General features: G+C 44.8%; 1 protein-coding gene across 1 annotated transcript in view; it reads left to right on the top strand.

Moving 5' to 3' along the window:
- The first annotated feature begins 3,280 nt into the window (after window positions 1–3,280).
- The window catches only part of LOC103604242 (kinesin-like protein KIF16B), a 147,596-nt gene continuing 126,191 nt past the window's right edge, over window positions 3,281–24,685 (top strand). Inside the window, exon 1 of the mRNA XM_008588809.1 lies at window positions 3,281–3,486. Within this exon, the coding sequence (XP_008587031.1) occupies window positions 3,440–3,486 (47 nt within the window). The 5' untranslated portion in view covers window positions 3,281–3,439. The remainder of the gene's footprint in view (window positions 3,487–24,685) is intronic.

Below are 24,685 nucleotides of genomic sequence, written 5' to 3'. Positions count from 1 at the left end.
ATGGAAAAAAAAAAAAGAAAGAGGCACCAGCTTCTCGTCTCCCCAACTGAGCCCAGTCCTCAGCCACTTGTGTAGTCCAGGTGAGACCAGCAACCCACAGACCTGGGAGAAATAATAAATTTTTTTTTTTTTGTTATTAGCAGCTGGCCGGTAAGGGGAGCTGAGCCCTTGACCTTGGTGTTATCAACACCATGCTCTAACCATCTGAACCAACTGGCCAGCCAACAAATGGTTTTTAAGCAGGTCTTTAGTTACGCAGCAATTCATAACTGATACTGACTCATGGATTTTCTATCCACTGGCCTCTTGGGCCCTGCATTTAGAGCCCCTGTGAGTGTTTTTCACTATCAGTATTTCAAAGCTCTCACACAGTTTGCTTAGAGATCGTCTAACCCCTTACTCTTCAAAGGGTGGGTCTCGGACTGGCAGCATCTGTACTCCTGGGAGCTGGAAATGTATCACTTTGCTAAATAATAATCTTATCTGAGGCCATCATTTTGGACTAAGTTCTTGTACTAGGCCCCAAAAGATCAGACTAAAAATCAAAATGGAGTCACATCTGCTAAGCTCCAAGTCATTTAGGTTGTGGTATGACATTCTGAGAAGTCAGGAGAAAGATAACAGCCAATTTCCTGAACAAGCCAGTTTAAATCTTCAATAGGCATGACGACATTCCCTATGCTTTAATCCTTACACAAAGAGATAGCCTGAAGTAACCTGATGTTAACTAATCAGTTATTTTCCTATTGTTCTGTCTCCCCGTGTCCATCTTACAAGGAAAGTAACTTTGAAATGACGAATCCACTTTTGTTCTTGTTTCTGTTTTCTTCAGACTTTTCTGTCTATAAAGCCTTTGTTATTTGTAATAAACTTTGGAACACTTTTCCGACTCTTGGATGGTGTTTCCCCAATTGATCCTCACATTTGATTCCTAATAAACTTCACAGAATTATTTCTGCCTCGACAGCCTTAATTTCGATGGACAATCTCATGCTTTACCTCAGACCTACCAAATCAGAATCTACAATTTAATAAAATCCCAGGTGATTCGTATAAGCATTCAAGTTTGCAAAGCACTTTAAAGTATGCACATTAAAGTTTGAGATCAGCAAAACCCATATCTTAATAATTAATATTCCCTTTCAGAAACTTCTTTCACCTTCCCACAGAAATAGTCCCTGCTCAGTGCCTGTTCCAACCGATCCGATCCGCTGTGAGATGAATCTTTACTGTCTCCCATTCAAAAGCTCGAAGAGTGCTGTTTGGGGGTCTAAAGTGTCTATCCGTCTGCGCTGGTCTATTTTGTGCCAAATAGTAATGTCTGCCAGTTACAGGGGGTTCATAAACACATGTGGGCAGTTAAGATAAATGAATGAATGCAAGAATAAATGCTCCTAACCAACCAACCTATATAGCCCCACACATGGCAAATTGCTTTAATGAATAAGCTAGACCTACTCCTAAAAAGTTTAATACTGTCGTCCTTAGAGTTGGGCGGGCCCAGACGGGTGTGGTCCCCCTGCGCACCGAGACATCCCCCCAGGCTCGGGTGGCCCTGAGCGGGGTTGGCGCTCTTCAGCTGCGTGCATGTGAGCCCCGCCCCCGCGAGACGGCGGCCCGCGCAGTTTGTCCCCACGCAGCTCCCATATACGGCGGCCCCGCCCCTGCCCGAGCCGCCTGGGCGCCGCTCTGGCTCCCTCGCGGCGCTTCAAACCAGCCCGACGCTACCGCGCATGCCCGGCCCGCTCGCCCGCTTGAGGATCCCGCGTCCCGGGTTTTCCCGCTGCCCGGTGGTCGAATCCGCACCCAGCTTAGTTCCAGCCAGGAGAGAAAACCCGGGGATTTCAGAACTCTAGAAGCAAAGGGGATGTTATGATTCCGGGCGGGCTGTAGGGCTCTAGGGAAGGTGATGAAATAATGATTCCTTGTCTGAGTGGGTTACTTATTTGCAGACATCACCTCACTTAATGTATTAGCCACCTCCATGGCGTTGTTCTTGTTGTGCAAATGAGGCAGAAGTCTCAGAGGCATCCAGTAATGAGGATTGGAGGACTCACAAAGCTAGTGTTGGAGTTGGGCTCAAAAACAGCTCTGCCTCCACTCCTTTGGGCCACCACTATACCTCAGCTTCCTGGAGGAGTAGGCCCTCCACCGGGTCCTGCCCCCTTCATTTGAACAAGGGCGGAGGCAGGCCAGCTACCAGGTGACTTGGGAGTGTGAAATACCAGCGGGGAGGGGGAAGGGAGGAAGCGTGTGTCCCTTTGTGGCCCCATTAGGGACAGGGAGGCCAAGGTTGACCTGCAGGTCACGGGTACTGACCTTAAGGGCGAGACAGTGTATTCAGTGGCATTGCCAGTCCCCATCTCTCAGCTGCGGGACAGGGGCAAGAGGGAGGACTCCTGGGGTGAGGGGAAGGGGTGGGCTGCTGGGGGGTGGGGCTGTTCTGAGCGGTCCTGAAAGGGGTGTCAAGAAGAAGGCGGAGCTGATGCCTTGGTTAGTGTAACACTCAGGTAACCCTGTGGCTCACACGTGGGCTCCTGGGTGCGTGTGAACGAATGCTTGCATGCGTGACTGACTGAATGAATGAATTTATATTCTACGGGGCAGGGGAGCAAGGTGGGAGCTCACTTCAGGAGACCCTAAGCCTTAAAAAAGATAACGGTTGTCCTCATCCCTAACTTATGATTACAACTAAAATTAGTAAACTATAACAAAAGTGCAAAAAAAAAAAAGTCCAATAAAAATCTGATTTCAGCCAATATAACGACATTCTCTCCCTTTTAATATTCATTTCTCCGTACCCTGAACTGAGAGGTACAAAACACGCTTGAGCCTCCTTCGGGTGCCGGAGAAGGCCCTAGCGTAGTTTGCCACCAACATGCTGTGATCATCTCTGCGCCTCAGTTTGTTCGTCTGCAAAATGGACGCGCTAACTCATGCACGGTGGAATAAAGGCAGGTCCTTGTTATGGAATGAGAAAGTTTTTAGAAATCCGACCCCAGGATTGCGGTCCTTTCTCTGGCCCTAAATTGCTGCCATTCCCTCTTCCCCAGCTTTTCAGGGAACGAAGAGGGGTTCCAGCTTTCCTGAAACCGTCCGCCTCTAGGCGCCCTCCTGGACTTCCCAGCCACTTTCCACCTCGCGGCCACTCCCGACTTGGCAACCCCGGGTGGGCGGTGCCCAGGCCTTCTGGCCCCGCCCCTCCGCGCCGCCCGGCCGCCGCCAAACACCGGCGCACGGATCACGCGGGCCGGGCCGCTCTGGGCATGCTCAGTGGCCTGGCAGGTGGGGCCACCGCGGAACTCCAGGTCCGGCCCGGAGCGGAGGGGCGGGGGTGAGAGGGAAGTGGGCGGGAGCCAGGGGCAGAGTCGCTGGAGAAGCTGGTGGCCGAGGGGCTCTGGGCTGGTGGGAGCCCGCGCGGGTCAGGCCGGGATGAGCAATGGCATCGGTGAAGGTGGCCGTGAGGGTCCGGCCCATGAATCGCAGGTGAGTGGGGCAGCCCGCGCCCCCACCCTCGCCGGGTCCCCACCCCCCCGAGAAAGCCGGTGTCCAGCTCCCCTCAAAGGCCAGCCTGGACTTAATGTCACCGATCGGTCCCCGGTCGACCGGGCCGTGGCTGTGGCCTCTGGGGGCCTGTAGGACTGAGTGCTTTGCCTTCTCTTTCACGCTGCCCTGGAGGGGAACCTGGGGGTGAAGAGTTCACGAGGCCACGGAGAAGATTCCTGTACATTCTCTCCATCCCATTACCCTGAGGTTTGCTTGTTCCTCCTTTAAGAAGTATCGAGGGACTACTTGCGTGAAGATATAGAATACCCGGGGAGAACGTGGGAGTGTGAGGGGAGCCACCACGAGCGGTCAGACGCGCCTCTCATTTGCGCCTGCTCAGAAGTTCCCTATGAACCATGCTTCTTTTTAATCTCTCAGTTAGAGATGGTTTGGATTCCCTGAGTTGGACCCTCACTTCTAATCAGTAATCTAGCAGTTCTTAATTTCAGGTTAAACGGGGGATGGGAAAACTTTGACAAAGTTTGGACTCCTAGGAAAAAAGTCAAGGACATTTTACACGTGTTTGAAATATGCTGACTTTAAGAAAAGGGAAGAGTTGCGAACACATTAATAATTTAATCTTGTTATATATTTCTACAAAGTAATGCTTTTCAGAATGATTCCACTCTTCATTCACTGGAAGATAGGCTTTGCTTCCTTTTCAATGACCTCTTTATAACGTGTTTAGAAAGATGCTTTGGGAAAGTTACTTTTAAATTGGTTTAACTTGAAAGAATGAAGTAGACCTAAATGGGATGTGTGCTCCAAGTTCATAGGCATAGTTCACACAGCCGTTTATTTTTATTAACTTAATGAACCGAGTTGTTGGACATTTGACTTATCACATGATCTCTCTTGACTCATCAACTTGTGGAGGTCAATGTTCGGTGGTTCTGATAGTTGATTGGGAAATAAGATCCTAAAATCAAGAGCTTTTCAGAACCTTATTTGACTCATCTGAATCTCTTTTTCTATTGGCAAGTTAGGAGTCATTTCAAAACCAATGCTTTTAGAAATTTGTGCTTTTTGTGATTTTTGAGTTGACTTTTTTGTAAGCTCTAAGGGAGTATTTATGTTTCTGTGTACTTGAAAAAGTTCATAGAAAGAAATGTATTATCTTTCAACTTTCAATTCTGTCTTTCAACTTTTCCAAGTACTGTTGTACACTCAATCATAGAAGTTAAACCCCAAAGTAATTTAGATGATTTAAACAAATTTTTTTTTCCTTTTTGTCTTTTTTACTGACCGGTATTGGGATCGCAACCCTTGGTGTTGCGCCCATACGGCGCTCAGCCAGTGAGCGGGAACCGGTCTCCACATGGGATCCGAACCCACAGCGGGAGCACCGCCGCACTCTCAAGCGGCGCACTTTCCAGTGCGCCACTGGGCCGGCCCGTGTGTTGTTCTTAAAAGAGTTCCAAGATAGGGGCTTGACAAAAGCAAGATATCTACATGTATACACACAGTACAGTAGAGTTGTGTGTGAGTGTGTGTTAAAAAATGCATTTATGTGCACATACGTACACAGGTCTGTATCTGTATAGAATGATTTAGCAGTACTTCTAAAGAGGAGGCCTGATGAAAAATCTGTTAGGTGAAGAGGGAAGGCTTTTCTTTTTTTTTCCTTTTTACTGTTTGAATTTTTATTTTTCTCATGCATAATTTTATAATTAATAATTCAAAACTTGTTTCTTGTTTATGTAATTTTTAAAACTTACCTAAAAAAGTCATTGTCACTGGAGAAAGAAGTTTCAGTTGGTTTTCAGGGAGGACTGAAGGAATTTATTAAAATTTTTAATGTTAATATTTAGAGTAGAGCAGCTTCAGGCAAAGGGGAAACAAGGAACAGAAAGAATGGCCCTGAGTAATTGGGAAGTGAGGTTGGCTGTTGCTGCCAGGATCTGAAGTATGGGGGATAAGGAGGTGGGACATTGAGTTTCCGAGCCAGGAGTCTTAGCAGTAATAAGTTCTGCTTGATTTAGGCCAAGATGTGAGGAATTTATTTGTTTTTACGACCATATGGCTTTCGGTTATGTGGCAGAAGGAGTCATTTCCAATGCAGAAGAGCAATTTATGCTGCGTAGGCTCAATAGCACCTTTACTGAGTGCTCTGTGCCACAATCTCTGGGAGCAGCAGCAGGTACAAAGTCTAATTTAATATTTGCAACAAATTGGGAAGCAGTGTCTTGGTTGGTTCTGGCTGTTATAACGAAATTCCATAAACTGGGTGGCTTATAAACAACGAATGTTTATTTCTCTCAGTTCTGGAGGCTGGGAAGTTGAAGATCAAGGCACCAGCAGAAAGGTTGTCTGGTGAGGGCCCATTATGCTTTCCTGCTGTGTCCTCACGTGGTGGAAGGGGCAAACAAACCCCTTGGGCCTGTTTTGTCAGGGTGCCGACCCAATTCATGAGGGCTCTGACCTCTTCACCTCTGAAAGGCTCCACCTCTTAAATACTATCTCATTGAGATTTAGGTTTCAATGTTTGACTTTTGGGGGGACACAAACATTCAGACCATACCACATAAACTGCCCAAAGTTGATTTCTTAGGACAGTCTCAGCTATGCTTTTTAAAAAATCCTGTTTAATTTCTAATATTGTAACTATCAATAGATATAACTGATGTTAATAAAAGCTCTTAGGCTCCTCAATAATTTTTAAGAGTGTAAAAGTGTACTGAAGCCACAACATTTGAGAACCACTGCTATAAAATAATGCTGCATAAGTTGAGATTAAATAGTATATATAGCATGTTCAGCATACCTCCATGTGCTTAATAACCTTTCTTTTTTTCTTTTAGAATGAAAAAAAGTGCTTTATTGAAGTATAATTGACCCACTGTAAATTGCACATTTATCAAGTGTACAATTTGATAAGTTTTTACATATGTATATATACATAATAACCTTTCAATAAATCATAGCTGCTATTCTTTTTTATAAGCACTTTTGTTTCTGACAGCCACTCTTAAGGAGGTGGGAGTGGAGGGCCAAGCATGGAAAGAGGAAGGAGGAAAAGCAGGAGAGTAGAATGGCATGCCCAGCCAGAGGACTGGGGCTGGGGAAGGAGAGGGGGTCGCCCTTGTGGGAGGCTGCACATCAGGCAATTTGCTCTCATCTCTGGAAGGAATTGTTTTCAGCTGAGGGGTGGGACGCAGTACCACGGTGGAAGGTGGGGGATGGTGAGTGGGGTGAGGGCGTGGAGGTGGCATCTGTTGACTGCCCTTCCAGTAAATGCAGAGGTGAAGGGAAGGAGGAACCTAGTTCCTGTTCACCTGTGCAGAGTTCGGCTCCTGTAATGAAAGCTTTTCAAACTCCTTTACTCCTTGTTTGAGGCACACAGCTGGGCTGGGATTCCAGCCCTCACCTGGGCATCACAGTCCAGGCTTGGCAGAGGAGAGGTGTTTTGTTTTTGTCTGTTTTGTTTTAAAGAAGAGAAAACAAATAGGGAGTTAGGGGGTTGGAGAAAGAAGGCTAAAGGGGCAAGGAAGGGAAGTGGGGCTGGCTGGAAAGAGAAAGGCGGGTGTCGCAGGTGGGAGTGGGAGAGCTTCGATGTTGCAGGTGGGCTTCGGGGACATTCTGTAGGGAGTGTTGCTGCTGTCGTTGACTCCGAGTTTGGAGCACACAGGTTTTTTTCTTTCTTTTAGATGAACTTGACAAGTAAAGTGAAACAAATGACTGTTTTTTCGTACACAATACTTAAAAATATCTTAATGTGTATAGTACATTTACACAGGTGTGAGTACTAGTAATTTAAAAAGTGCTCTTCAGTGACTTAGAGTATTTACTACATGTACTTTGTTATTGAACTTCTATTGCATTATTTTAAACATGGAGACTGCGAGAGAGAGCTTGAGTGTGTGTGTGTCTTTCTGTCCGTCACACAGAGAGAGAGGTTATTTGGAGATGCCCAGTTGTGCGATATTCAGCACTTTGGTCTGAACCTGATTTATTTTACACATCTTCATTTCATGATTATTTCTCTAAATTATTTCAATAGCTTTTGCTGTTTTTGCAGGTTCTGGAATTAATGTGGTCTTACTAAAGCTTATTTTGTGAATATGTTAAATAAAAAACAGAAAGAAAGATACAGCAATCACAATAATTTGTTGAACTTTCAAAAGGAGAGAACAGAACTGAGGCTATCAGAGGTGGGAGAAGAAGAAGGGGAGGGGGACTTAGTGAGAAATTGGTAAAGGCACAAAAAATGATTACATTGTGTGATAATAAATAATTATCCTGAAAAAAATCTTTTCAAATTAAAAAAAAAAAAAGAAGACAAATGCAAATACCAAAAAAAAAAAAAAAAAATGTCGATTATAGTTTCAGTAAAGGCCTGGGAGAAAATGTGATAGTGCCTTAGACTACACAGCCCCTTACTGAGGACTGAGAGCCTCTGGTTTATTTCTGTGGCTTTGACTGCCTTTTGCCAAGCTCAAGTTATAAGAAGAGTCAAGGGAAAAATCTTTCTGGTGAAGTTGGTCGTCATACTCTTGGATTCAGCACACCAATTCACATCAAGCATGGAGCAGGTGACCGCAGCAGGTCCTGGGAACTTTCTTTCATTCACCTTTACTGGCTCAGGGCTAAGCATTTGTGTTTATTGCTTTATTTCCATCTTCATTCATTATTCATTGTTCCTGCCCAGTAGAGGGGAAATACAGCTGTTTCTGTGATCAGAGATCTATTCTTAGTCATATTCATTTACTTTGAAAGAATTTCAATGGCATAAGTAGAATTTATAGTGAATTGAGATAGTGCTTTCAATGTAATAATTAATAATGGTCTTGATAAGTAATTTTGGTCATTAATTACTATTTCTAACCACTCATTCACTTACTCATCACAGAATTCACTTTAGGAATTCTGCTAAATCCTGTGCCGTAGTTATCTAATTTAATTCTTAACAACAATCCTATAGGGGTGAATATCATTAGCCCTGTTCTACAGATGAGGAAACCGAGATCAGAGAAAGATCAGGTCTTGGCTCACTTCTTTAGAAAAGCCTATATCACATTACTCTGGTTTTCTGGCTTTGTAGCATTTATCATTATCTGAATGTGCGTGCATGCATGGGAATGTATTTTTGTTTGCTTCTTTTATTATCTGCCTTCTCTTTGCACATAAACTCTGGGAGAGCCAGTAACTGTGTAAGTCTTCTTCATGGCTCTTTCCCCAGGGCCTGGAATAGTGCCTGGAAGACATGGGTACTACGAAAATATTTCTTGCATTAACACCCCCCTCCAATCCAGCACACTTTGCACTTTGTGTGGTAGCCTCAGCACCTGTGGGATGTCTAACATTGTTCCTTGTGAGGAGGAAAAGAGAATCTTGACAATCCTCCTGTGGGTATTAGGAAGAAGGCAGAGGTGGAAGGGGGCTGAGGAAGAGCCTGGGTGAAGAATGGCAGCTTCAGTTCTTTCCCTGTGTATTCAGTTTATTACATGTAAATTACACATTGATGGGCTCATTATGTTTTTCTCTTATGGTTAGAGAACTGGAGGTACAACACTGCACTGTGCTTAAATGGTACATAGTTTATGGCAGAGGACATTCTCTTGTCGTTTCAGAAAAAGTTTTTATTAAACTTTTTATTTTGAAATAGTTTTATACCTCCAGTAAAGTTGCAAAAATAGTATAGAGTTCCCATATACTCTTCACTCAATTTCCCTGACATTAACATCTGATATGACCGTGGTATTATTATCCAAACCAAAACATTAACATTGGTACAATGCTATTAACAAAACTTTACTTAAGTGTCACCAATTTTCCCACTAATGTCCTTTTTCTGGTCCAGGATCCGATCCCCAGGACATTTTAGTTAGTTGGCATGTCTCCTTAGTCTCCCTGGTCTGTGACAGTTTCTCATTCTTTCCTTATTTTTCATGACTTTAATTTTTGAGGAGTACTGATCAGTTATTTTTTTTTTGAATGGTCTTTAATATGAGTTTCTCTGTTTTATCACGATTAAATTGAAGTTATGCAATGTTGGTGAGAATACCACAGAAGTGATTTTGTGTCCTTTATATGGTATCAGGAGGGCATAATGTCCATATGTCTTATTACTGGTGATGTTGACCATGATTACTTGGTTAAGGTGCTGTCTGCTGAGTTTCTACACTGTAATGTTTTATTCTTTTCTCTTTGTAATGAACAAATATCTTGGGGGAAATACTTTGCAGAAAAAGCTTTTGACTTCAATTTGCAAGATAATTTTTCTCTCATGGGAACACGTATCAGATTTTCTAATAGAAGTTATTGTGAATATAAGATTTATTTAAAACATTTTTCCCTCCTGATAGAAGAGGATTTGTCATATTATTTGAAATGAAGGACTTTTGTGTTTTGGAAGGCTGATGATGATTGTTCAGAATTGTGTACTTCAAACAAGATCCACAGTAAGGCATTCATCAGCTCAGTCTATGCTGAAATTTTCTACTCTCTACTGCTTCATTAAAAAAAAAAAAAGATTGTTATCGATTAAATTGATTTTTATGATCTGTAGTTTGGTTTTTTAAAACATTTTTATTTTGCTTTTTATTTTTAAAAAATTTTTATTGAATCAAAATTGATTATACATGTTTTTGGGTTTCAACATTGAGATATGTTGATCAAATCAATATTAGTAGTATATATATTGTTACAAATCGTAATTATTTTTTATGCCCCTTGTCCAATCCCTACCCATCCCCTCTTCCCTCCCCCCTCTAATCACCCTAGATTTCTTCTCTCCCTCTGAAAGAATAATGGTTACTCTGTTGATTTGCTGCCCAAATGATCTGTCCAATGCTGAGAGGCATGATCAGGTCGCCCAATACAATCATTGAGCAGATGCTTCTTCTCTCACGCTGAAATGGACTCTGTGGGGAGAGACATCCTCCTCCCTTTATCTCTGCTGATGACTTTTCTTGTGTCAGTGCACTCCAGTGGCTGGCAGACCATCTGCACGGTGGTTGTGGTGTCTAGCTGCCTTTGCGGCAGCCATGATATCGTGGTGGCTGTGGTGGGCCACCCACATGGAGGAAATGATTTTGGCATGCTCCTTGGTGCTGGTGGTGTGCCTGGTTGTGGAGAGTGTCCCATCCCTGGCTCCATACCCTGAGTCCCTGGGCAGGCCCTGAGGTGCTGGCACAGTGAGCCTGGTTGCAGGACGGGGGTCTGGTCCCTTTCTCTATGCCCCAAGTCTCCAGGCAGGCCCCGAGGCACTGGCAAGGTATGCCTGGTTGTGGGAGGGGGGTCCAGTCTCCTCCATGCCCCGGGACCCTGGGCAGGCCCCGAGGCACTAGCAAGGTGTGCCTGGTTGTGGGAGGGGGGTCTTGTCCCCTTCTCCATGCCTTGAGCTTCTGGGTGGGACCGTGAGGCACTTTCAGGGTGTGCCTGGGTCTGGGAAGGGGGTTTGGTCTCCGGCTGCTAGCTCCGGGTCCCTGGGTGGGCCCCAAGGCATTGGTGGTGTGCTTGGATGTGGGAGTGGGGTCTGGTCCTGGCTCCAATCCTCGGGTTCCTGGGCAGGGCCCCGAGGTGCTGGTTCTGTGAGTGGTTGTGGGCAGGGGTCCTGCCCCTGGCTCCATGCCTCATGTCCCATGGTGGGCTCCAAGGCATTGCTGGTGTGCCTGGGCTGGAACTAACTTTTTGTCCTATGCTTACTTCTAGCATGGAGGAACTTCCTGTGGGAACCAGTACTTGAGCTGTGTGGTTGAGTAAATTGCTGTTTTGCTACTGTTTCCCTAGGGAAGGCTTTTTGTGCAGCTCAGGGTTTAATGGTTGACGTTATAGATACTTCTGGCTCTCCAGGTACTTGATGCACCTGGGTTGTGTAGAAACTCTGCTCTGGGCCTGAGTTTTTTCATCAAATTGCACCTGATGCAATTCTGCATTCCCGACCAGTCTCCTCTGAGTGGTCCTGTGCGGATTGGGGGGCAGATCGGCTGTCCTTGCTGTGTACCAGTGCTCTCCCAGTGGGCCCATCTCCCCCATCATCCATGCTCCAAACACTTCCCCTGGGATGGGCCCTGTGCCTGTCCCTCGCGATGACTCACCAGCTTCTGAATGGCTCACCTTTTTCAGCTGTTCTGACTCCTCGCTCCTGCATGGGTCCACAGGAACCCTATCAGTGGTCTTGCTGTCCTGGGGGCCACCAAAGTCCTCCCCTGCCGCCTCCAAGTAACTCCATCTAAAGGGCACAGCTGTGGCTGAAGCTGCGGGCTCCTGCTCCATGCGCTCCAGCATTAAAGCGGCTGCAGCCCGAAATGCTGAGAGCAGTTTTTTCTTTCACTCATCGTGGTTTCTCCTGCCTACGTGAGTTCCATAGTTCTCTCCTCTTCTTCACCTGAGCTCCAGCGGCCCCAGCTTGGTTGAGGACAAAAATGTTACATTTTTATAGTTGTAAGTTCGTTGATTTGTGGGAGAGAGTGACGCTGGGTCCCGCCGTTTTGACCAGAAGCCCCTATGATCTGTAGTTTGAAAGTCACTAGTGTATCCAGAGAAGCTGGTAAAATCTGATTTTGTTATATGAGAGAACATTGAAATTAGCATGCTGTTAGAGTGAATGTCAATTCTGTTTCTTCTTGGAAGCTGGGGGGCGGGGGAGTCCAGATCCCAAGAGGGTAATAAAACTTAGAATGAGAATTTTAAACTTATAAGAGTTTAGGATTCTGAACCCACTGCAGGATGCCTACTCTCATGAGCTTGCTTTCCATAGCCCAAGTGACCTCATGGTGTCTCACTTTGTTGCCCTTGTTGGTTCTTATTTTGAGTCTTATTAACAGTCTAAACCATCACAGTGATTCTGCTCAGGGCACAGGTAAATCACTATGTCAGCTCCCTCTGAGTAGGCCTTAAAGTTCCCCAGGAAAGTTTCAAGAAAAAAGGATTCAGGATGATGAAGAGTGACTCAAAAGTGAAATTAGTTGCAGAGATAAAGCTTTTCAAAAACAGATTTTGCTCTGTCCTCTTCCTTTTCCTAAAGCTGGTGTTTTTATGTAAGCTGTCTCTGCTTGATCAGACAGAAGGGCAGTTGTGAGAAAAGTGCCCATATATGATGATTCAATTAAAGTACCTTTCTTTCTTGCTTCAAAAACTATTTTTTAACTTTTCATTTTGAAATATTTACAAGAAGTTGCAAAAATAGAGCAGAGTTCCATGTACNAGGAATATTGATTTGATCAACATATCTCAATGTTGAACCCCCAAAATATGTATAATCAATTTTGATTCAATAAAATTAAAAAGAAAAAAAGATTGTCTTCAAAAAAAAAAAAAAGATTGTTATCGATTAAATTGATTTTTATGATCTGTAGTTTGGTTTTTTAAAACATTTTTCCCTCCTGATAGAAGAGGATTTGTCATATTATTTGAAATGAAGGACTTTTGTGTTTTGGAAGGCTGATGATGATTGTTCAGAATTGTGTACTTCAAACAAGATCCACAGTAAGGCATTCATCAGCTCAGTCTATGCTGAAATTTTCTACTCTCTACTGCTTCATTAAAAAAAAAAAAAGATTGTTATCGATTAAATTGATTTTTATGATCTGTAGTTTGGTTTTTTAAAACATTTTTATTTTGCTTTTTATTTTTAAAAAATTTTTATTGAATCAAAATTGATTATACATGTTTTTGGGTTTCAACATTGAGATATGTTGATCAAATCAATATTAGTAGTATATATATTGTTACAAATCGTAATTATTTTTTATGCCCCTTGTCCAATCCCTACCCATCCCCTCTTCCCTCCCCCCTCTAATCACCCTAGATTTCTTCTCTCCCTCTGAAAGAATAATGGTTACTCTGTTGATTTGCTGCCCAAATGATCTGTCCAATGCTGAGAGGCATGATCAGGTCGCCCAATACAATCATTGAGCAGATGCTTCTTCTCTCACACTGAAATGGACTCTGTGGGGAGAGACATCCTCCTCCCTTTATCTCTGCTGATGACTTTTCTTGTGTCAGTGCACTCCAGTGGCTGGCAGACCATCTGCACGGTGGTTGTGGTGTCTAGCTGCCTTTGCGGCAGCCATGATATCGTGGTGGCTGTGGTGGGCCACCCACATGGAGGAAATGATTTTGGCATGCTCCTTGGTGCTGGTGGTGTGCCTGGTTGTGGAGAGTGTCCCATCCCTGGCTCCATACCCTGAGTCCCTGGGCAGGCCCTGAGGTGCTGGCACAGTGAGCCTGGTTGCAGGACGGGGGTCTGGTCCCTTTCTCTATGCCCCAAGTCTCCAGGCAGGCCCCGAGGCACTGGCAAGGTATGCCTGGTTGTGGGAGGGGGGTCCAGTCTCCTCCATGCCCCGGGACCCTGGGCAGGCCCCGAGGCACTAGCAAGGTGTGCCTGGTTGTGGGAGGGGGGTCTTGTCCCCTTCTCCATGCCTTGAGCTTCTGGGTGGGACCGTGAGGCACTTTCAGGGTGTGCCTGGGTCTGGGAAGGGGGTTTGGTCTCCGGCTGCTAGCTCCGGGTCCCTGGGTGGGCCCCAAGGCATTGGTGGTGTGCTTGGATGTGGGAGTGGGGTCTGGTCCTGGCTCCAATCCTCGGGTTCCTGGGCAGGGCCCCGAGGTGCTGGTTCTGTGAGTGGTTGTGGGCAGGGGTCCTGCCCCTGGCTCCATGCCTCATGTCCCATGGTGGGCTCCAAGGCATTGCTGGTGTGCCTGGGCTGGAACTAACTTTTTGTCCTATGCTTACTTCTAGCATGGAGGAACTTCCTGTGGGAACCAGTACTTGAGCTGTGTGGTTGAGTAAATTGCTGTTTTGCTACTGTTTCCCTAGGGAAGGCTTTTTGTGCAGCTCAGGGTTTAATGGTTGACGTTATAGATACTTCTGGCTCTCCAGGTACTTGATGCACCTGGGTTGTGTAGAAACTCTGCTCTGGGCCTGAGTTTTTTCATCAAATTGCACCTGATGCAATTCTGCATTCCCGACCAGTCTCCTCTGAGTGGTCCTGTGCGGATTGGGGGGCAGATCGGCTGTCCTTGCTGTGTACCAGTGCTCTCCCAGTGGGCCCATCTCCCCCATCATCCATGCTCCAAACACTTCCCCTGGGATGGGCCCTGTGCCTGTCCCTCGCGATGACTCACCAGCTTCTGAATGGCTCACCTTTTTCAGCTGTTCTGACTCCTCGCTCCTGCATGGGTCCACAGGAACCCTATCAGTGGTCTTGCTGTCCTGGGGGCCACCAAAGTCCTCCCCTGCCGCCTCCAAGTAACTCCATCTAAAGGGCACAGCTGTGGCTGAAGCTGCGGGCTCCTGCTCCATGCGCTCCAGCATTAAAGCGGCTGCAGCCCGAAATGCTGAGAGCAGTTTTTTCTTTCACTCATCGTGGTTTCTCCTGCCTACGTGAGTTCCATAGTTCTCTCCTCTTCTTCACCTGAGCTCCAGCGGCCCCAGCTTGGTTGAGGACAAAAATGTTACATTTTTATAGTTGTAAGTTCGTTGATTTGTGGGAGAGAGTGACGCTGGGTCCCGCCGTTTTGACCAGAAGCCCCTATGATCTGTAGTTTGAAAGTCACTAGTGTATCCAGAGAAGCTGGTAAAATCTGATTTTGTTATATGAGAGAACATTGAAATTAGCATGCTGTTAGAGTGAATGTCAATTCTGTTTCTTCTTGGAAGCTGGGGGGCGGGGGAGTCCAGATCCCAAGAGGGTAATAAAACTTAGAATGAGAATTTTAAACTTATAAGAGTTTAGGATTCTGAACCCACTGCAGGATGCCTACTCTCATGAGCTTGCTTTCCATAGCCCAAGTGACCTCATGGTGTCTCACTTTGTTGCCCTTGTTGGTTCTTATTTTGAGTCTTATTAACAGTCTAAACCATCACAGTGATTCTGCTCAGGGCACAGGTAAATCACTATGTCAGCTCCCTCTGAGTAGGCCTTAAAGTTCCCCAGGAAAGTTTCAAGAAAAAAGGATTCAGGATGATGAAGAGTGACTCAAAAGTGAAATTAGTTGCAGAGATAAAGCTTTTCAAAAACAGATTTTGCTCTGTCCTCTTCCTTTTCCTAAAGCTGGTGTTTTTATGTAAGCTGTCTCTGCTTGATCAGACAGAAGGGCAGTTGAGAGAAAAGTGCCCATATATGATGATTCAATTAAAGTACCTTTCTTTCTTGCTTCAAAAAATATTTTCCTAAAGCTGGTGTTTTTATGTAAGCTGTCTCTGCTTGATCAGACAGAAGGGCAGTTGTGAGAAAAGTGCCCATATATGATGATTCAATTAAAGTACCTTTCTTTCTTGCTTCAAAAACTATTTATGTAAGCTGTCTCTGCTTGATCAGACAGAAGGGCAGTTGAGAGAAAAGTGCCCATATATGATGATTCAATTAAAGTACCTTTCTTTCTTGCTTCAAAAAATATTTAACTTTTCATTTTGAAATATTTACAAGAAGTTGCAAAAATAGAGCAGAGTTCCATGTACCTTTCACTGAACTGTGAATGTTACTGTCATACATGACCATGGTATAATGATCAAAACCAGGAATTAACAGTGACAATACTGTTAACTGGTCTGCAGACTTTATTCATATTTCTCATATTGCCCCATAATGTCTTTTATCTGGTCCAGTCCAAGATCACACAATGCATTTAGTTGTCATGTAAAACATCTATTGTTAATTAAGCTTTCCTTATCATTAGGACCAACTTTGCCTATACAGATATGATATTAAGGATAAGAATAGATAACGTTTCCCTCCAGAATAGCTCTGTTTATTTAAAAGAATAAGGATTTATTTCTCCTGGCATCCTTTGTTGGAATATTAGATCAACACTTTGAGCTGTTAACACTTTGTTTGGATTAATTGTTCAGTTCCACATGTCAAGCGAGAAGGACAGGTAGGGACCTCTAATCCTTGATGGGGTAGAAAGGGTTGGAGTTTAGAGTGAGTTGGAAGAAGGCAGGTCTCAGTGGTGTGTCAAGGTTTCGTTTTAGGCAGAACTAGTTAAATGTATAGTACAGGGGCCAGGCTTGGAGTAATTCCACATTAGAAAGCCTGAGCACAGAGGAGAGCATAAACAGCAAATTCTCAGCTTCAGAGTCAGGCAGGTAATAGCATGTGGAGGGGTATGTGGTAGCTTCTGTAACAAATGTACCCCCACATTTTAGTGGCCTAGCACTAAGGGTATGAAAGAAGTTTGTCTTTTGTTCACGTAGATGAACCAGTGTGTGCGGTTCCTGGTCAGCAGGTGGCTTTGCTTCTGTTCTTTGGAGCCTCCACTGCCTGGGGCCATGCTGTCTTCTCTGTCTGGCCAGTGGAAGGGGGTGAGAGGGTGCAGGCAGCACACCTGTTTCATGGCTGCCTTGGTGTGGAAGAAGAGACGCACATCGCTAGTGCTCACCTCCCACTGCTGAGAACTTGTCACATGGCCACGCCTAGATGCAAAGGCTGGGAACTGTAGTTACTGGCCAGGAGCCACATTCCAGTGACAATTCTAAGCCGTAAAAGGGAAGTTGTCTATTTCCACCACACCCTGTGTCTAGGGAGATGATGTTTCTCCATCCCAACCAGCGATGCCATTTAGGACCTTTGCACTTCCCAATCCACCTGCTAGAGGTGTTCTTGCCCCAGGTGTCCGCATGTCTGACTGCTTCCCTCCCTAGAGTTTTCATTCAAATGTCACCTTCTCCGTATGAGCTTCCTCAGTTATCTCACTGAAAATAGCACCCCTCACCTGTGACATTTCCTATCCCCCTTCTCTATTTTTTCTCTTCACAGCACTTATCACAGTTTAGCCTCTTATATCTCTCCCTTACTTATTGGTTTATTGTCTGAATCTCTCTAGGAACACTGGGGACATTTCTGTCTTGTTCTTGGATTATGCTCCCTGTGCTTGGCATATAGCAAGCATTCAAACGTTGAATGAATATGGGAACCCAGACTATTAAAATCCCTGAAATTTCAAATGTTGGCAAGAATTATAGCTAAAGCAAACAAGCAAGCAGATTACTGTGCAGGCAAAACAGATCATCTCTGTGGGTGTGATGCTGTCTGCTGCTGCCAGCCTGGGTCTCGGGTGCAGGGCCAGGTGCCAGAGACTGGGGCTGGAAGGCATGGGTTTGCATTCTGGGCCTGCCATTTGCTCATTTTGTGAGCTGGGTTTATAATTTCACTTCTCTGGGCCTCAGATCCTTCTTCTAGAACATTAGTCTAATAATCTCCCTTCCTCTTTTTCCTTCTCCTGCGTTACTGTGATGACTGAATCAGGAAGATGACACATAAAAACACTCAGTGTATGGTAATGCTCAATTAATGGTAGCTGAATTAATGGACTTATGGAGTATCCAAATGTGCTGGCCCCTGTGCCATGTGCTGGAGGATAAGCGCCAAGTTGGGCAATCCCAGAAAGCTGGGAAGAGGGGAGGCTTGATCTGGACATGGTAATGTTGGAAGGATTCATAGCAGGGGGAGGATCTTTCAGTTAGCAAGTTTTCATTGAGCACCTCTGTATGCAGGGTTCTATTCAAAGTTTGGTGATTCATTCATTGGTGAACAGGACGGATAAAGTGGTTGCTCTTGGGGAGCTTCTATTCTAGTGTAATGCCGTCTAATAGAAATTCAGTGTAAGCCACATATATAGTTAAAATTCTTCTGTTGGCCATGCTAAAAAAGTAAAAAGAAAAATAGATGAAAATAACTTTACTAATCTATTTAATTTAACCCGATATATTTAAAGCGTTATCATTTCAACATGCAATCAATATGAAAAGTATTAATGAGATATTTTACATTCCTTTTTTTGTATTCAATCTTTGAAATCTGGTGTATATTTTATACTTACAACAAAATTCAGTTTGGACTAGACACATTTCCAGTGCTCAGTAGCCACATATTGCTGGTCAGTGCAGGTTTAGTGAGCAAACAGAAGATTATAATGGCAGTTGAAAGTTCTATAAAGAAAATAAAGCACAGTAAAGGGATTGATAACCATTGATAACAATAGTCAGGCAAGTGCTTTCTGTTCAGGTGATAGTGGTGAATGAAGTAAGGTATGAACTGGTGTAATGAATATCTGGGAAGAATATTCTAGGCAGAAAGAATAGCAAATACAAAGGTCCTGTGGCAGGAGTGTGTCTAAATGTGCAGTGGATACAAGAAGGCCAGTGGGGCCTGAGTGCAGTGAGGGTGGGGAAGTGTGGTGGATCATGTAGGGCCTAGTAAACCGTGGTAAGGTCTTAGGCTTTATTCTAGGTATAGTTAGTGCCATTGGAGGGGCAAGAGCATGGGAGTGAACTGTTCTGATTTATCAGTCAAAAGGTCCCTTGGCTTGCTGGTCGAGAATGGACTCTAAGGGGGCAAGAATAGGCGTGGCATGATTTGAGCAAGAGGCAGGGATGTATATGGTTATGATGATTGATATGATCATTCATTGATCAAGTGTTTATTGACCACCTATGAAGTAGAAAGCATTATGTTAGGCACTGGGGACACAATGGGAATGTTCCCTGCCCTCAGGAAGATCAGCCTAGCTGGTGAGTGACCAGCTGGTTCATGGCAGAAAGGTTGAGTAAAGGGGCAGTGGAAGAAGGCAGGGAACCATTCTGATGAGGAGGCAGGCGTGATGCCACCTGGCTGTGTGGGTTTTTTGCTTGGCTCATCGTCATGCTAGAGTATCAGGTGAAGAGCTTGCCCTGGGGTGATCTGTAAGTTCCTTCTGGCACTGAGATCAACAGCTTTTATTCTGTTGGCAGTGGGTGAGCTGGGGAGATGGGGGCTGATGTTATCAGTGTCTGCTGAAGTCAATGGCTCAGTGTTGGCAGGAGGGGGATGGTAAGGGAGGGAAGGTAGGAATACTCCAAATGCAAGCTTTTCCCCAGGGAACCTTATTTCCAGTATAACTTAGCCTGTGCTTTCCACTGACAAATAGCTTTCAGACTTTCTACCCTTTTTGATGACTAACAAACGAATTAGTGAATCAGTGGAAAGAATTCATTCCTCTGATTTCATTTTCTCTGATTTGATCTTGGCTTGAATTCCTTTCTCTTTTGATTTTGAGGAGTCAGGAGATTTATTTATTTATTTATTTACTTACTCAATTTTATTTTGGCAGTTGGCTAGTGCAGGGATCTGAACTCTTGACCTTGGCGTTATGAGTGCACTACACTCGAACCAACTGAGCTAACCAGCCAGCACTTTTACCATCTTTCTCCCTTTTCCTTTTATTTTATTCTGACTTTTGAGAGGCAGCTGGATAAAGCTGATATATTTTCTGTACCATCTTCCTTAGCCTTTGAAACATATTTGTAGTTATTGATTTACTATTTCTTATTCATTCAATCATTCATTCATATATTTGGCAGTCACTTAGTGCTTTCTACGTGTGAGAAGCTGCTTTTTTTTTATATGAGCTTTTTCTTGGAGGATGGCCTTTGGACTGTAGCTTGACTAAGTCAGTGAAGTTTCTTTGTGGATTTCATTGCTTCGTAATCCCAAACTTTTGCACTGTGCTCAGTACAGTGTAGGATGCAATAGAGGCGTGGATGTGGAGAAGTAGGTAGATCAGATGGTCCTAAATTTGCGTCCTGGTATTGCAGCAAACTATCTGCATCATTTTATAAATGACAGTCATCTGGTCTCATCTTTCCTCATTTGTGCAATGAGGATAACTATACCTTATTCATAGGGTTATTTTTAGGTCTTAAGTAATTAATGGCTGTGAAGTGATTGCACTTAGTAGGCACAGTCAACATAACTATTATACTTTTGTCTTCTACCTTTTAGGATTTTACATGAATATTGTGGTGATATGAAACAGAATCTTACATAATTCAGTAATGAGTGGACAAAGTCCACTAGTCACCAAGTTCTAAGTTCTGCCGGGTAGATATAAAGAATAGCAGGTTTTTGGAGAAAGGAAGATCAGTGTGAGCCCAAGTCTACAGACAGGATGTTATGGGGGAAGTCAAACTTTGAGGTCCTAGTAAGCTTAGTTTGGAGAAGAGCAGATGTTTTCCTGAAGATCTTGTTAACGAGTCAGCCATTGAGATTTTACTGAGCCCTTTCTTTGGCCAGAGATGAACAAGGGCCTGGCCCGTACTCTCAGGTAGCTCATGATCTCTGGGAAAGCCTCATAAGTTTTCTAGTTAATAATGTTGCATTCAAAACAAGACAGCATGGGGGAGGGGAAGTATTGAGTGGAGCTTCTTCTGAGGGCAGGAGAAACATCCTAGAAGTATACCATGACTGAGGGCAGGGCTTCTCTGCAGGATTAGTCAGCCAAGCAGACAAGGCTGGCAATAGCATTTTAAGCAGAATGGGGTACAGAGGCCCCAAACTCTAGAGTGTGGTTAGGGAGCTGCAAAGCATCATGAAATGGTTGGAACTTCAGCTGTGGGTAAGAGTGGGGGATGGAGACGTGGGAGGTCCACATTTTGGGGGTGCCTTGTTTGACCAGTTGTGCACTTTAGACTTGATTATTATTTCTTTCTATTGATTCTAAAAAAAATGATTTGATGGGAACCATTTTTCAAGTGAATGTAATATGATAAGATTTGTATGTTAGATAGCCCAGGAAATTGCCAGCTACCAGACCTGTTTGGGAGACCAGTGGTATGAGACTGGACAACTGGGACCTGAACCTAGTGCATTGCAGTTGGAGTGGATCCACTCACTCATCCACCCTCCACCCAGCCAGTCAACGACCCACCCACCCTTTCATCTACCTACCCACCCATTCATCTACCTACCCACCCAGTCACCAAACCATCTATTCATCATTAAGCTCCTCCTCTGCCCCATGCTCTGTGCCAGGTGCCCAGGATACCATGGTAAGCAAAGCCAGCCACATGCCAGTTCTCCTGGAGCTTACGGTCTGGTTGGGGAGACAGACAGTATGAAAATCCCACAAATGGGTATGCATTTAGGGGCTGAGAGAAATGATGTGAAAGAAAAGGAAAAAGCTTCTATAAGATCCTATGACAGAGGGAACTGATCCAGGCTAGGAAATCTACCTGGAGGAAGAGTCCAAGCTAAACCCTGCAGGATTCCAGAGATAGTTAAGAGGTGGAATTGATAGTGACTGACAAGATGGAGGAGATGGGATGGGTGAACTGGGGGGATAGGCTGGATAACATGATCTCTGGCCAATTTCTAAATAATCCAGAATGTAGTATTCACTACAACAAAACATGCTGGAGAGACCTGTGGGAGCCATTAGTCTGTTTTCTGTCACTGATAACAGAATACCTGAAACTGGGTAATTTATAAGAAAATGAAATTTATTTCTGACAGTTTTGGAGGCTGGGAAATCCAAAGTTGAGGGGCACATCTGGTGAAGGCCTTCTTCTTGGTGGGGACTCTCAGCAGACTCCGGAGGTGGCACAAAATATTACATAGCGAGGGCTGAGCCAGAGTGCATTTCCATGTGATTTCCCCGTCTCTTTATAAAGCTCCCCGTCTACTCCCTGATAACCCATTAAACCATTAATCCATTCATTGGGACAGAACCTTTACAATCTAATCACCTCCCAATGGCCCCATTTTTCAAATACCATAGTCTGATTTCCCACACTCTTAACACTGTTGCAATGATTCTTCAGTGAGTTTTGAGGGGACATTGAAGCCATAGCAGAGGGGTTGGTGTGGAGTCATGGATGTGTTTCAGTGGTCCTGGCTCTTTCACATGTGATGGAAATCTTTTTCTTTCCCTTTTTTCACCAAGAGAGGATAAGCTCACCCCTGGGCACCTCTTTTTTTCTGTCTCTTATCCACGATAGACCATAACCTAGACCTCAGCATATTGCTAGAAAGAAGTTTCATCTATCCATCACTGATTGGTTGATTCATCATTCACAAAGTATTTACAGATTGCTGGGTATGTGCCAGGCTTTGTGCTAGACGAACAGTTCTTAAAGTTTTTGGTTTTAGGATTACTTAAACTCTTAAAAATTATTGAGGACCCAAAGAGCTTTTGTGGGTTATAGCAGTCTATATTTATCATATTGGAATTTAAAACAGAAAATTTCAGAACATAGGAGTACACAAGCACACATTCCCTTAGCCATCAGAGAGATGAGTGGAAAAAGCAAATAATGTCCCGGTACTATTATGAAAATAATTTTGACCTTGCAAAGCCCCCCAACTCAGGGCTGTGTGTTGGGGATACAGTGGTGTACAAGCTGGGCACAGTCGTTGCCTGTGTTGTGCGAGGTCCTGGGTCAAAATGGAAGCCTGGGGTGAGGGTAGGGTCTAACTGAGACTTGGGGCGACAGGGAAGGTACTTGGAAGGAGGGACGTCTAGCTGAGAGCTGACGTGGGGATTAGCCGGGGAAGACAAGTGTAGCCGGTGGAGGGAGCCGTGTGCGGGTGGCCCAGAGGCCTCATTCAAGGACCTGAAAGAAGTTCCTTGTGGCTGTGTGTTAACATTGCATTTGCTAGGGTCATACCAGCGGTTTGGTTTCTCTGATTGCTTCAGCGTGATGTGTTTTTATCCACTTGTTTATTTTCAGGGGCACACATAGCTGTTCTCGAGTCCCTTCTTGGTGTGACTTGTGGGAGGCCAAGGGCCTCCTTGTGTTAGGGAGTGTCCTACCTCATGTGCTCAGCCGGGTTTGTCAGGCATTGAAAATGCCAAGGGAGGTGGGTCACGATGCGTGAGGGGCTCAAAGGAAGTGTCAGTGGGCAGCAGAAAGAAGCCTGAATTAAAAAGCACCTACCTCATGTGCTCAGCCGGGTTTGTCAGGCATTGAAAATGCCAAGGGAGGTGGGTCACGAAGCGTGAGGGGCTCAAAGGAAGTGTCAGTGGGCAGCAGAAAGAAGCCTGAATTAAAAAGCACGCTTAGTCATGAAGGAACGGAGGGGTGTCACTTGAGAGTTGAGGGCTTGAGTGGAATAGAAGTAGAACTGCTCATTTGATGTCATCATGTTATCTCAAGGTGTGGCCTGTTGGCCTCAGAGAGTGAGTGCCACCAGGATGTGTGTCAGCTCCAGCCCCCTTCTTCTTAGAAATGAGGTGCAACTTGAGATGTCCTTTGCCCTCATACAGCTGTCATGGGAGGGGCCTGCTTTATTGGGCATGGACTTTTTGGTCAGCTGAGCCACAGAAATGAGGCCAGGCCAGACCTGTTTTGCTGTTGGTCTTTGTTTTATTGGGAAGCACACTGGTGATATCAGAGGGCTTTCTTCCTTGAGGCCCTTCTGGCTTGAGGACAGGCCATTTTTTTCATTTCTGCTGGTAAATTGTGGTAGTGTATTCAATTTCAAGGAATCAGTGATGAATTCTTAAGTGATAAGAACCTGCTAATACTACCCCTGCTTTACAGCTTCTGGGGTTGGCAGCTTTATTCTTCAAAACTTGCACATCTTTAGGGTATCAGGAGTTGAAAATACCGTCCAGGAGTCGGAAGGAGTGAAAGTTAGGGAGATGCAGTCTGCACTGAAAAGCAATAAGACATGGTGCCTTCTTTAGTAACGCTAAATAAGAAATTGGAACACCTGCCCAAATCATACTTTATTTGCCCCTAGTTGGGTCAAATCATATTTTATGTTGTTAAAAGTAAGCTTAATTACTTTCATCACACCAGCCAGCATTTTCACTCCTTCTCTCTCTCTTGGTGGCACCTTGGGTGGGAGAAGAAAATAAAATCCAAAAGATAGCATGTGATAGTAGTTTGAGAAGCCACAATCAAGTCCTTTAGATTTGCTGCCAATTAATAATTTTAAAAAGTTTCTCACTGTTGGAGGCATAATCCTGTCCCTTGTTTCCCAGTTTCCTGCAGGGGTTTCAGCTCCCATGTCTGGGGAGCCAGGCTGGGAGCAGCTGACCGGAGCTGCTGGCTTGGACCTGGCGGAGCCAAGGGCTCCTCTGGGGTAGGCGCTGCACAACTCCTGCCCAGCTCTCCTGTGGAAACTGGGTGCAAGAGGGCTGTGTCTTCCCATATTTCGAGAGAAGTTGGAAAGCCAGGTTCTTATTGTAAAAATCTTCTGATTTCTTAAACACTGGCAACTAATTAAAGATGTTTTAGAGCACCAGTCCTAGCCCTAGGATGCCATTTTAAAACTTCTGGTTTAGAATGGATGTTTAAAAATCCTTCTCCTTATTTGCTTTATTTAAAACCCATCACTTCAGGGCCGGCCCGGTGGCGCACTGCTGCAGTGCGCCGCTTGGGAAGCGCGGCGGCGCTCCCGCCGAGGGTTCGGATCCCACATACAGACCGGCC

This window comes from Galeopterus variegatus, unplaced genomic scaffold, assembly GCF_000696425.1.
Source record: "Galeopterus variegatus unplaced genomic scaffold, G_variegatus-3.0.2 Scaffold5046, whole genome shotgun sequence".
Lineage (NCBI taxonomy): Eukaryota > Metazoa > Chordata > Mammalia > Dermoptera > Cynocephalidae > Galeopterus > Galeopterus variegatus.
The sequence above is the reverse complement of the archived record's forward strand: the minus strand, read 5'-3'. Positions and strand labels throughout refer to the sequence as shown.